This window comes from Oncorhynchus keta, chromosome 19, assembly GCF_023373465.1.
Source record: "Oncorhynchus keta strain PuntledgeMale-10-30-2019 chromosome 19, Oket_V2, whole genome shotgun sequence".
In the NCBI taxonomy this organism is placed as follows: Eukaryota; Metazoa; Chordata; class Actinopteri; order Salmoniformes; family Salmonidae; genus Oncorhynchus; species Oncorhynchus keta.
This window is the reverse complement of record NC_068439.1, coordinates 52467888-52482315: the sequence shown is the minus strand read 5'-3', so window position 1 is coordinate 52482315 and position 14428 is coordinate 52467888. Positions and strand designations below refer to the sequence as shown.

General features: G+C 42.3%; 1 protein-coding gene across 3 annotated transcripts in view; it reads right to left on the bottom strand.

The window, feature by feature from the left end:
* Positions 1 to 1562: 1562 nt before the first annotated feature.
* LOC118398456 (leucine-rich repeat transmembrane protein FLRT2-like) overlaps positions 1563 to 14428 on the bottom strand; it is a 34065-nt gene continuing 21199 nt past the window's right edge. The window contains exons 1-2 of one of the 3 annotated variants that reach the window (XM_035793808.2): positions 10250 to 10638; positions 1563 to 7528 (exon numbers count right to left, since the gene is read on the bottom strand). In XM_035793808.2, coding sequence (XP_035649701.1) covers positions 5004 to 7019 — 2016 coding nt within the window. In that variant the 5' untranslated portion in view covers positions 7020 to 7528; positions 10250 to 10638 and the 3' untranslated portion in view covers positions 1563 to 5003. The other 2 variants (XM_035793806.2, XM_035793807.2) reach the window with 2 other exon arrangements.

The window sequence follows — 14428 nt, the reverse complement described above, 5'->3', positions numbered from 1 at the left end:
GATGTATATTTCATGAGATCTAGGCCTATCAAACGTGGTGTCCATTGCCAGCACATTGTCTGCTAATTCAGTGATATTACGGATATCCGAGTCATTAGCAATAACGTTTGGTGTGTGTGGTTAATTGTCAGAGTGAATTAAGATGAGGCTAATGTGTTGTAAAGGCATTGTGGAGAAGTGGGCAGGAATGTTAGATTTCTGTTGAGAAAAAAAACATTACATTGTGGATAGGAATATAGCATTTAAATAGGGATGCACTTGTGTTGAACAGTACTGTGTTCAACTGAAAGCTAAGCAGTATACTGTGACGTGTGATGGATAACTATTGGTAACACACTGTAGGAATAAGTGGATGGAAAGGTCAAATAAGAATAAGTATATATCTCTGTAGATAGGTAAAAAGGCCCAGTGTTTGACCCAGAACACACACACACACACACAGCCCCATGCAGGATAACAAGGTCAGTGGTACAAGTCCAGGAAAAGTACCTCTTCAGTACATCGATTGACATCTAAAATACACTCTTCTCACTATTTATTTCGACTTTTGAAGATTTGTTATTTTTTTGCTTTATATTCCAGCATTTTGGATTTGAAATCAAATGTTTCATAGGAGGCGACAGTAGATGATGTCACCTTTTAATTTGAGGGTATTTTCATAAACATATGTTAACTAGGCAAGTCAGTTAAGAATAAATTATTATTTTCAACGGCAGCCTACTACGGAACAGTGGGTTAACAGCCTTGTTCAGGAGCAGAACGACAGATTTTTACCTTGTCAGCCAGGGGATTCAATCCAGCAACCTTTCGGTTACGGGCACAACGCTCTAACCCCTAGGCTACCTGCCAGCCCATATCTAAAACCCCCATTTGAAGAAATCATAAATATTTGGACAAATTCACTTATAGTGTATTAAAGTAGTAAAAAGTGTAGTATTTGATCCCATATTTATAGCACGCAATGACTACATCACGCTTGTGACTCTACAAACTTGTTGGATACATTTATATCTTGTTTAGGTTGATTCGGATTATATTTTGCTCAACAGGAACTGATTGGTGATTGATGACTACTGTAAATTGGATTTTTCTGAACTCTAAATTAGTCCTGACAATGCCATGACTAAGAAAAATTGTGAATAATGATGAGTGAGAAAGTTACAGAGGTTACAACAAAACACGCTAACCTCTCACCATCACCAATAACATGGGATGTTAGCATTTTTTGGGGGGTGGTATGATCTTTGCGACCCAACACGTTTGTGCTCGATGTAGACATTGTGTACTCGGAATATGCGACTAAAATACTAAACTGTTGACTACTTTAATACACTGTAAGTCAATTTGTCCAAATACATAAAGTGTGTTCTTTTCTAAATGGTAAAAATGATATTTATGAAAATACCCTCAAACAAAAGGTAATACTGTCACATTAAGTACAGAGCCAAACAAATACAAATACTTCACTGTCCAAATAAATATGTAGGGGAGTGTTAATGATATGTTTCAATGGGCCTATAATCTTCTGACGGAAATGACAATGAATGATATCAAATCACATATCACATAATGGCTCTTTTATTTGCAAAAAGCTTAACTTCTATATTTACATTTTTGTGCAAAAACATTTAAAGGTTCCAAGGACTTTACATCGTAAGTTAACCTCAAGGCACATACATGGGACAACAACAATATTTTATCATGAGAAAAGAAATGTAACTTTGGTTCCTAAGTAGCATATTAGTTTATGTTGTTAAAGTCAAAACAACTCAACGTCGAAATGAAAAGCCATAATAGCCGAGAACCCCAAGCCAAATGACATGCATTGTTCATTTTCAGCATACTTTCTTCTGTCAAATGATACATGAACAAATAACCTGTCGTTGTTCATAGTATTTCCATTAATTCGACCCAGCAACTCTAAGAGAAAATGTAATTACTTCAAACACCCATGAATTGTTTGCTGAAGACTTCTAGTTTTCTGAAGACTTTTAATGTTGGTCTACAAGGTGTAAAGACGACTTAAAATGTATTCAATTTTATTCACTTTGGGTGCTTATTTTGATTTGACCTCTCAGTGATTTAACATAATTATTCCAACGAGAATGAATGAGCTTAAAGGAAGTTACTATCAAAGCCTGAAACAGTAACAAACAGAGGTTGCAGTCTTCTCTTTTCTTTTTCACTCTTTCTCCCTCTTTCTCTAATGTGTTCGGTCTAATTCCATTGGTCACGCCATTGCGCTTGTGTACTTTCTTCAAATGAGGGAGGGAATTTAGAGTAATGTACTGCCACAAACAAACAACAAGGCTTCTCAGTCACTTTGTATCATTACCCAGCACCACTCGAGGGCGTCGTTACGAATGAACAGGCTTTCATTAATTATGTGTTGGGTCTATTGCTGTCTGTCACTCGTAGTTTTTTCTCCAATATGAAAATATGTGCTTTCCATACAGTAACTATTCAATTACTGTCATTGTCTCGTTCACAGTTTATAAATTGCTTCTTCTCTGAAAAAGTCCTTGAACAAACTAAGTGCAGTTAGCCGGTACAGTACTGCATAAAAGTAAGGCAATAAATGGACCTCTATCACTTCTTGGAACATTCTTTAATTTGGGGAAAAGTGTTGCAACAGGTTGGCCTGAAAGACTAACATTACATTTAAATCCAAATCACTAATGAAAATAAAGATACTTTGCTGTATGGGATTATTGTCAGACGGGCCGACTTTGCCACAGGCAGGTAGGATGAAGTGTTCAGTGGATACACAACCTGTTAAAGCACTACGGCCATGTAGCAGTGTGACCTTAGGTCAGTAAATGTTGGTGGGATGTTCTACATAACTTGCCATGTAGCAGTGTCAAACTGACCTTAGGTTAGTTTACGCCAGTGGGGTTTATTGGACGTAACTTCTAATGTGTAACAAACTGACTTCAGGTCAGCTTCCGCTGGTGGGGCTTTAACACAGGCTGATAAACAGATATGTGTACGTTCGTAGACAAAGTGGAGACACTTTGATAACCACAGAAGAGCAACTGTTATTTCTAAATGACACAAATGTATTTCTGATGTATGAATATAAATTTGACTCAAAACCCTATGAAAGCACACATGAAAGCTTAAGCATCAACGTGAATAATGGCATTATAGTGTCTATTGCGTCATAAGTTCCCTACCTACTATTTCTGGATCTACTAAAGGAGTTATTACTAACGACAGATGTGCACTGGCATGGCAATTCTTCAAAGAGAGACAACGTCCATTAACACCCGAGCACAAAACGAGAGTTCCACCCGTAAAATGGTGTTTCCTATTGATACTTTCAAATTCTAGCCAAACCAATGCAATGTCGTAGTTTTACGCTGTATTTAATCCAGTGACTTGGTGCCCTGTGAATGGTTAACTCTTGTCACTTGACCTTCCCTCTCTCTCTCTCTCTCTCTCTCTCGCACTCTTCTCCCTCTCCCAGCTTGTGATTCGAACGGCCAAGTGAAAAATAACGTCTGCATATTTTCTCCCTTTTTCGGATGAGGATTATGAGCGGGGCAGGGGGGGGTGGATTCTTTGAACTCGGGTCTGCAAAATAAAATCTTGTCAAAGCAAATAAAGTCTGAGTAAGAAGTGCATAACAAAGACTCCTCAGTGGCACCAGGCATTCCTAACTGGGAGCCAACATTGTTTGGAATTGATGATGAATGTGTAGCTCTAACCAATCAATCAATTCATCAATAGAATAATCAATCCCATGTAGACAATAAAACACATCACATGCTACAGTAGGAAAGTCCTTCTATCAACACATTGTAAAGCAGATAAACAGATAAACGCCTTGATTGTTTATTCTGATTCAATCAATTGTCATTTGAGTACTTAACAATAAAGGACGTAAGAAAGGCAGAGGAATGTATAACAACTGTGAGTGTATCTCCTCCACATTCATCATCACGGCAGACAGCACCCGGCAAAGACAAGACACGCAACGCAACCTCATGGACCTCCGCCATGATAATATCTGTATCATTTAGCCGCTGAACAACAGAGCTGAGCACTGTTCATTTTAAATTATTCCATAAGCAGCTCCGCGACCATTAATACTCTAAACAACGCCATTTGAGAATGAGTAATGTAATGCATCTGAAGTAATGGACTCATGGGATGCTGGAGGTAAGGGATCTCTTAGACTACCTATACCTCGCTCTACTCTACACTGACTGAGAAAACATGCCCCCTAGTGGCCACAACTGGAGAAAAAAAACTCCTGTATCATTGGAGGCAAATCTATATCCAACAGCGACTGCATTATCCCTCTCATCCCTACCACATTGAAAAGTGTTCACTTAGTCCTGTTAAGGTAGTCTTCCTCCCATCCCTTCCACATTCAAACGTGTTCACTTAGTCTTGTGAGGGCAAAAGGGGTAGTTGAAAAGTGTGCCCATTCCTCTGATGGGATTTCCACAAAAAGCTCATTTGAATGGCTGCTTACACTCTCTGTTGCATTAGGAAGTGCACTTTGATTCTTAAAAAAAATACCACCAGTGCTTATTTTCCACTGCAGTCTAATCAGCAGTGTTAGTTTTCCCAGACCACTGTGTTATCTTACCTAGTGTTTCTGTGAGGGGGTGGCTCTGCACAAAGGCCATATTTTTGCTTCTGTGGTTAGCAAAGAATCCCAGCCCTCATAGCGCCCAACAACCCAAAAACCTGACAGACAGGACACCGTTCGTCAGAACCAACCCAGCGTGCCATATTGTACAAATGTCTATGTACAGACAATACTTGAGCAAAAACCACTTACTGTATTTAAATCCCGCTGATTAAAAAAAACATATGTATTCCTTTTTTTACTAAGAATAAAAAAGATTGCAGATAGAATTCCACATTATTGTCCACAGTATAAATTACATCGTAGACAGAACTTGGAAATATATATGGTACAGTATATTTAACTACTTTGTTGTTTCTTTCTGTCAGACAACCAGTGTGGGAATATCCTGTGAGAAGCATCACGTGTGGCAGAACTCGGTGCTGGGAACGTTGCTGCTCTTGCAGTAGGCTAAGCTATTGTCACTGAGGTGGCAGTCTCTGAAGCCGATGCCTCCGTTGGGTGTGTAGATGGGCTGAATCCTGAAATCCCCTTTCAAAAGTTGCTCATTGTTCAGCGAGACTATCTGAAAGCTGGTCTCAGTCATTTCCAGTATAGAGTTATCCTTTTTGGTACCTGCCTCGCAGTAGTCGTCTTTTCTCCTGCCCCGGTTGTATTTCCACTTGGACGACTCCGAGCGGCTCTTCTTGTGCATGTGCCAACAAAACAGGCTCAGCAGTATTACCAGGACGACCAGGACGGCCCCACCGATCACCCCGGCCAAAAGGAGGGTGGAGTGGGCGTCCTGTTGGGCTTGCTCTGACCCTGTGGCCTTGTTGTTATTGGAGTTGGATGAGGCCGACTTGGTCCTGGCCTCTGAGCATATTGTATCCTCACCTGGGCGGTAGGAGTTGAGGGTGTCCAGTACATACACACAGATCCGGTACACTGACTTGGGCTCCAGGTTGGTCAAGCTTAGCTTCCGCCTGTCCCCACTCAGCGTCCTCTCGCGGCTGACGTCGCTCATTAGGCTCTTGCCCATCTTGACCCAGGTCACCTTGTAGGCCGTAACGGTGAAGTAGGAAGCCCAGCTCACATCAATGCAGGAGGCGTTGACCACGTGGAAGGATATCTGTAGGGGATCCTCGTAAGGGGGCAGGGGTCCAGCGGGGTGGGGAGGCAGGGCAGGGGGAAGGGAGGGCGATGTGAGGTAAGAGGAGGATGTGGAGATGGGGATGGAAGTGGTCATGGCAGTGGTAAGGAAGGTGGTGGAGGCGGTGGTGGGGAGTTGGGGGTGTGGGGGCGTAGAGCGCAGGGTGGGCCAGAGGTCAGGCTGGAGGTCTGTCCCGCCTGAGCACTGGATAGCATCCAGGGTGAGTTCTCTGATTGCCATGCCGCGCACCCTCTCGGGGCTCTGGCACATGAACCCGCGCACGTTGATGGCGCCTGGCAGTGACTTGAGCCACACCACCACCCATTTCACAGTGCAGTCACAGCGCCACGGGTTGTTCCGAACGGTGAGCTGTCTGAGGCTGATGAGGCCATCAAAGACCCCCTGTGTCAGTGTCTGCAACTGGTTGTTGGATATATCCAGTCTCTCGAGCTTCTGAAGGTCGGAGAAAGCCATCACTGGAATATGGTCCATCTGATTATCCTGCAGGCTGAGCTTGATCAGGGACTGGGTCGGGAGGAGGGGTGGGGGGAACGTCAGAGAGTTACGAGCCAGCGCCAGCTCCCGGAGGGTGGACAGCTCCTGGAACGTCCCCGGGGCCACGCCCTCGTCCGTCAACAAGTTCCCATCCAGCAATAGGCGTTGGAGCCGCGTCACGTTCTGAAACGCTTCCTCAGCGATGATGGCGATGCGGTTCTCATCCAATCGCAGCTCCTTGAGGTCCTCCGGAAGACCAATGGGGACACTGCTCAGGTGGTTCTTGGTGAGGAAGAGCAGCTTGAGGCTGACGGCCTCCCGGAACGCCCCCTCCTCCACCCCCACGGTAGAGATGGAGTTATCATCCAGGTGGAGTTCCTCTAGGCGGGGAAGCTGGGCCAAGGCAGCCCTGGAGATGGTCTGGATGTTGTTCTCCTGCAGGTGTAGCACCCGGATGTTCTTGGGCAGGTTGAGAGGAAACTCATCCAGCTGGTTGCCGTAGAGAAACACCGTCTCCACGGAGGCCACATTGTGTAGTTCCCATGGGAACCCAGCGTTGTTGATCTGGTTGTTGTGGAGGTAGAGGATCTTGTAGCCCTCTGTCACCCCCAGAGGTACCGATGTCAGGCTCCGCTCGTTGCAGTAAACAAATGTTTTGTCGCAGCGGCACTCCTCCGGGCACGAGGCTGCGGGGCGGCTGAAGTGCAAGTTGAGGCTCAGGAGGACTGTCAACCAGAAACGCAGAAATGAACCCCAATTTTTATTCCACAGCCTGACCTGAAACTCCATAGTGGAAAAACAGAAGGAGGGGAACGGCCTCAAAAAGCAACACAATAAAATGTATTAAAAAGGGAAAAGGATTGAAGGCGATGAAGTAAATCCCCCAAAATAGTAGACAAAAACGAAAGTCCTCTAAAATAGTTTGATAATGCTCAGTTCACTTCTTCGCGGGGTGGTAGAACAGGAAGCCATAGGGTTAGGCTTAATCCCCCTGTAATTGGTTAGTCCTCAGCTTTAAGAGGAAAGAGTGTCGCATTAGGAAGAGCAGGTCCTCTGACTGAAGCTGACTCTGACTCCATCCATGCTGATATATTAGACCATGGCAGGGCTCCACAATCTCAGCTCCTCCTCAAAGCACAGGGCCAAGCCTGGGCCAATTTAATGCCAAGTCGCAGCTGAGAGCTACCGTGTCCGGGGCCTCCTTCTCTCCTCTCCTCGCCACACACCCGTCAACGTCACACACTGCTGGTCCCCGCCCGGGGCAGCGTCCAGGTGGTGTGACATTTGGATCCAGAGACCTGTTCCACAAGACAAAAGAAAGGTGAGATAAATGGGGGGGGGGGGTTCCGGGTCAGGGGTGGTCTGTTTCTCTCCGTGAGAAAAAAAGAGCTGTCTATAACTCACGTGCACACAAAGGCTGAAAAAATGACTGTTTCACATACATATTCAGACCCATAAACACATAGATCGTAGACACACACACACAATCATACTTAACCCGCACACAGATCCACACACACTGACACCTTTGAAATTTATGCACAGGCTATTTCTTTCAAAATGTCAAACCATCTGATAAAAATGCAGGAGCGCTCTAGCACATCCGGTTTAGCAGACATAAAGGGGCTTTCATTCCTTCCTCTCAGTCATAGAGGAGAGAATATAATAGCTGCTAGAACAGCATGGACATTCTGCGCTTTCTACAACAAGTCAATGCCTCGGTGCTGAACTTCACGCTAATACACACATTGCAATTATTTTGAACTGTCTGAAACATAAATTAGACATAACGGAGACATAAAATGAGAAAAAGCAACAGAAAGGGGATAAAAATACTGCCCGAAAGCAAAAAATACTGCCTGAAAGACTTATTGGGCAGCCCTTTGACTTGTGTGAAAATAGTCTCTCTTTTTTTCTCTGCCTTTGTTAGAGCAGACAGTGCTTTGAAGTTAGAGCTGATAAACACATTGTGCTTACAGTAGACAGAGAGAAGAAGTGTTATTTTGCCTCTTAAGGTGCACCATGCACATTACATAAGTAGGCCAGACAAACCACCAACCATCTCCAGCACATATACATGATATAAGGCACCGCAAAAATGAAATGAAAGGGGAGTGTGTGGGGTGGGGGATGTATAGTGGGACTTTATACCAATCCCAGAGTGACAAACACAGCCTGTCAAATGGAATGGGATTGGAAAATAATTTAGCTCCTCCACCTGCGATAAATGATCAATACTGGACTATTTCTCAAAAATGGTTTAGAGGTTTAGCGTGGGCACAAGGCCACCCAGTTACAGTAAGGCCTCAGCTCCCCACATCCCAGTATTCGAGTTGCCCATCACACATGTTCTATCCAGAAGATTGAAAGATACTGCTTGTCACCAGTGCTTTTAACTTAACAGGAACACTGCACATGTCAATGCTCAAGAGGCACATACATTTAATAAATAATGGGTTTGATGGTCTGAATTGTATATAGAGGGCGTAGGTCATATAGGATAGGAGGTATGGGCATAGGGGGGAGATTAAGGTTATCTGCAATTATAGGTTGCTCTGTAGCCTGATGAGTGGTGAGATGTGGCACCATTGCTACTTAGAAGGATGAAGCAAAACAATATGAAATACATCTGTGATCTACTTTTCTAAATTGAAAAGAGCTTCATTTAATCAAATAAGCTTCGGGGGGAAATAAGGAGATACCACAAGCTGCAATAAATGTGCTGCCACAGCAAAAACATCTCAAATGATTATAGCTGCATAAATAAAGACTGTGGACATTGGAATGAATTGTGGAGTAAAAATACATCTCAGCAAGGCTAAACAAAATGATCCTATGGACACAATAAAGTTGGCCTTGCATGTATCCAAATCCAAAAACGACATGGACAGAGAGCAAGGTGTATGTGTGAACAGATAAAATAACGTTTTTCGGTTGAGGCCAGGTTCAATCCGATTAGGACTGGATTAAACGACAGAAACGCAATTAAAAGTGTTTAAAAAGGATAGGCTATTTAAAAGGCGATAAGAAGCGGATCAGGTGTAGGCTACTTCAAAGGCAGCCCAGCGAGTGGTGTTCAATTGAATGCATTACAACAAAAGGGATTGAGAGCCGTGCTGAGCATTGAGATTGCAAATGCAAACGGAGGGCTTTGCTTTTCTCGGAAGAAAAACAAAAATCTAAAGCAGTGCGCTTTGTAGCTCAGCATTGATCTTTGACATCTAATAATGGATTGATAAATAAACGATAGAAAACGAACTGAGAATTTACAAATTGACCATATTTCCTTTAGAGATCGCAGAGGGTTGTGAGGAAATTAGAATATATTAGGCAGCAGTTTGGCTGGGAATAAAATTAGCACCATAGCTCTTAACAATGGCAGTGCATCTATGTATATATATCCATAATAAATCACATCTAGTTAAATCTACTCATAACAGCCTAGAACTCGATATAAACTATTTAAATAAGTTGTAGTATAGTTGTTTATATAGCCTTTATGCTGCTATTAAACATTTGGGCTACTGTAGCCTACCTTAGACGAGGCTTTATCCATATTCATTGTATGCCCCTTTACCATGTTCAACTCTTTTCTTTATCCTTCATGCAATCCTAGAATATGACCGTGCGCAATGATCCAGCGCCATTCGGTATTGTTTGTGCGAATCGCTTCCAAGCGCCATGCCACCCGTGGGTCTACCGGACAGCATGCTGCCTGAGTCGGGGAACAATCTTCTGCTCTGTCCGCACTTTTCTGCAATTCCGGGGCATGCAGCTCAACCTATGACTACACTCAGCTCAGCCCGCCTCAAAACCTTGGGCAATGCATTCGAGCGGGAGAGTGGGACTATATGGACCAGAGGCAGCACCGACTTCTCTCGAAACAGTGAACACGCACTTGCCAAGGTATCCGGGTTGTTTTGGGGACGATAAACTTGCCTTCTATGCTCGGAATCCCAGAGAGATGTTTGCTAAAATGAATGCCGCTGAAAGTGATGTGTGTGCAGTGCACCGCTCACCTCTGTCTTGCGCTCTCTCCCTCTCGCTCTCTTCTCTCCCTCTCCCATCGTCGCTCAGGTCCCTCCTACCCTACCCTTCCCTGAATAAAGAATGCGTCTCCCGGTGCAGCTCGGAGAGAGATGGCTAGGAGCCACGTACTGCTCCTCCCAACACTGCTGCCCTCATACTTCCTCTGTTATCAGGGAATTTCAACTTTCTTGTTTTTCTGGAGAACTTTATATTCAGCCTACGCATTTGTCACTATATATTTTTCCTATACACAATAGTTTATTAGCAATGGTCCAAAACGCAACGACTAGACTGACCTGGATAAAGTAGCCTACATTTCCATGCTCACTTCACATTTCTTTTCGGTTTTCAGGACGGCAGACCTCTATGCTTAATTCTGTCTACATTTACAGTGAAAAGTTTGGACACAACTTTTGGGTTTTTCTTTATTTTGCCTATGTTCTACATTGTACATTAATAGTGAAGACATCAAAACTATGAAATAACAAATATGGAATCATGTAGTAACCAAAATAGTGTTAATTAAATCAACATACATTTTAGATTTTTAGATTATTCAAAGTAGCCACCCTTTCCCTTGATGACAGCTTTGCACACCCTTTCATGCTCATTTTAAAGTTATCAAGTGTGGCCTACAGTTTGCGTTTCATATATTTTATATATATTTTTTATTGAAAGTGAATTATGCTGGTAAACACATTCTAAACTGCTCTGGTGACAAACACGTTTTGCCTCATCTCCATTCATCCACATGGCTGTTGGATGCCCAAAAACCTATTCAAGTCAATAAATGCATTTTTAAATGTTAAAAAACTATGTATTATTTGCTCACTAGCCAACTAGATTGCTGGCTACAGTGGGCCACATTGTAGGATAACTCAACTGAGCAGCTATTTAGCTAACTAGGTAGCTGACTTTACACCTGTTTAGCTAGAGTTTCTGATGAATGATTGTAAATTAAAAACAAAAATTGCAGCTCTGGCTGTCAGTAAAGGGAAATTGTAGGCTACTGGATTGAGCAAGTCATTTTGTGAGAGGACATTATGAAAAAATGTAAATGGACCGGGTGTCCATTTGATTAATTGTTCAGCAGTCTTATGGCTTGGGAGTAGGAGCCTTTTGGTCCTAGACTTGGCGCCCTTGTACCACTTTCTGTGCAGTAACAAAGAGAACAGTCTATGACTACGACAATGTTTTGGGCCTTCCTCTGACACAGCCTATATTATATAGGCTCGGGATGGTGGGAAGCTTGGCCCCAGTGATGTACTGGGCCGTATGCACTACCCTCTGTAGCGCCTTACGGTTGGATCCGATATGCCATGGGTTATATGTGTAGGTTTAGCCTTGTTAGCAAACATTGCATACAAACATATGGTTAAACATCACACAAAATGTATAAATCTATTACAATTGGAGCAGGCCTGCTGTAGATCTGCTGGGTGTGCAGGGTTCTGTTTCAACCCAGCAATAACACACCTGATTCAACTTATCAAATTTAATGAGTTGATGCTCGGCTGGAATAGAAGTCTGCTCACCCAGTAGATCACAGATCGTTTGGCCTCCGCTGTTGTGGAGTTTTATTTTTCCACCTGGAAAGATGCTTCAGTGATAATTGCTAACTTGTTGCTACTCAAGTATCCATTGTTGTTTAGACTAAGATATCTAATCTTTACATATGAGTTATCTTTTTTTGTACATTTTGAAGTATTGATTCTTTAAATGTGAAGTGTTTAAAACTTGTTTTATTTCTTAAGCTATTATTCAAAATGAACTAGTGTCAGTGTTGATTCATCACTAATCACAACCCTGCAATTAAAAGGGGTTCTGTCGCCGTGTTGTTCCCTCTAATTAACATTTTATTTTCGTCTAGCTGTAAGATGTCCAATCATTTTATTTGATTTTTTATGCTCTCTCAGTATATACTTTTTTTTTTTAAATCTAAACTCTTACTGACAGTTGTGGCTGCTTTACTTGATGTATTGTAGTCTCTACCTTCTTGCACTTCGTGCTGTTGTCTGTGCCCAATAATATTTGTGCCATGTTTTATGCTGTTGTGTTGCTGCCATGCTATGTTGTTACTGGCCTATGGGCACCTGTCAGCTGAGACAGAGAATAGCTAAGCTCACACATTTACATGTAGAGAATTTACATGTTCTTAATGTAAAATGATACCAGTAGACAATGTATGTAAGGCAAACCTTACACCAGATTTTGTACATGCTTTTAAAGTACTGACATATACAATCGTTTAGTGACAATCCAACCTTGTAATTTAGTTTGAAAATAAAAAAATGAGGTTAATTTGATTTTATTTCAATAATATTTGCAATGTTGCTTGCAGTTGTTCCCATAGGTAGCATAGGTAGACAGTATATCATTTCTCTATGTGTCACTGACCTTGGATAAGCTAGCACAACTAACCTTTCAGGTCAATAATATGCTGTTTTATTAAAAAAATTGTTGGCTTTAGAATTGTGAGAGAAATTGAACTAGCTAGTAGCTAGCTGGTTATACCTAGCAGCATACAAAGTTAGCAGACATTTCTCAAAACAAACCTCTTTGCGGCAAGCTACTTCTTGTCCCTCATGCTAGCCTTTACAGCCAAATATCACTTCTGAAATGTAAAAATAAAAAATAAAAAATATTGATATGGCCATTCATGTATACCATTTCTATGCCCTTGCAGCAGATGTAGCTAGTCTCGATATAGCAGAGAAATGCAATGAAAACCAGAATGCTGCTGTGTTTTGTCACCAGTGCTTGCTGACATTTTAAGTCCTAACGAAATGTTGCGCCTACGGCACTAATGCGATGTGCACCTTTGGAGCTCCGCCCAAGCAAGAAGAGTCAACTCGAAGCCAGCAGATGGCGATTCCATTGGTTTTCTGTATTAACGACTCTCCACGAGACAATTTTGTGAGATTCATTCTGCCTTTCATGTTTAATTTTGTCAGCAACATCCCAAAGATGGACTGCTTTGCCATGTCCTGTCCACAAAATGTTATTTAGCCATAAATCACACAACTGTACACAGCATGAATTATATATTAGACATGAAGAATGCAGGGGAAAATAGACCATTTTAATTTGCATGTTTTGCAGCATAATTCCAGTGGATGGAATTTGGCATGATGGAGTTGTAAAATATTTCTCTAAAGTCAAGAAACGTTTTTACAGTTGTTTGATATAATGTTTAATGTATGTTTGTGTATGCCAGTGTTAATACCAGTTTACTTTTAGCTACTTTTGAGCTACCATGCCCATCTGTGTGTATTAAGGCGTGGATCAGCTTTAATATTGCAAATAGATTTTGGCCTCTATCAATGTCATTGTCTGCATCATTTCCAATCCCCCATATATATTTAAAATAATGTATATATATACACACTACCGTGTACTGCTCCCTTAATAGAACAGCGCAAACTGGCCTAACCAGAATAGAAAGAGGAGTGGGAGACCATGGTGCACAGCTGAGCAAGAGGACAAGTACATTAGAGTGACTAGTTTGAGAAACAGATGCCACACAAGTCCTCAACTGGCAGCTTCATTAAATAGTACCCGCAAAACACCAGTCTCAACATCAACAGTGAATAGGCGACTCCGGGATGCTGGTCTTCTAGGCAGAGTTCCTCTGTCCAGTGTCTGTGTTCTTTTGCCCATCTTAATCTTTTCTTTTTCTTGGCCAGTCTGAGAAGGTTTTTTCTTTGCAAGTCTGTCTAGAAGGCCAGGAGTCGCCTCTTCACTGTTGACGTTGAGACTGGTGGTTTGCGGGTACTTTTTAATGAAGCTGCCAGTTGAGGACTTGTGAGGCGTCTGTTTCTCAAACTAGACACTCTAATGTACTTGTCTTCTTGCTCAGTTGTGCTCCGGGCCCTCCCACTCCTCTCTCTATTCTGGATAGAGCCAGTTTGCACCTTTCTGTGAAGGGAGTAGTACACAGCGTTGTACGAGATCTTCAGTTTCTTGGCAATTTCTTGCATGGAATAGCCTTCATTTCTCAAGAAAGTTATTTGTTTCTGGCCATTTTGATTCTGTAATCGAACCCACAAATGCTGATGCTCCAGATACTCAACTAATCAAAAGAAGGCCAGTTTTATTGCTTCTTTAATCAGCCCAAATGTTTTCAGCTGTGCTAACATAATTGCAAAATGGTTTCATAATGATCAATT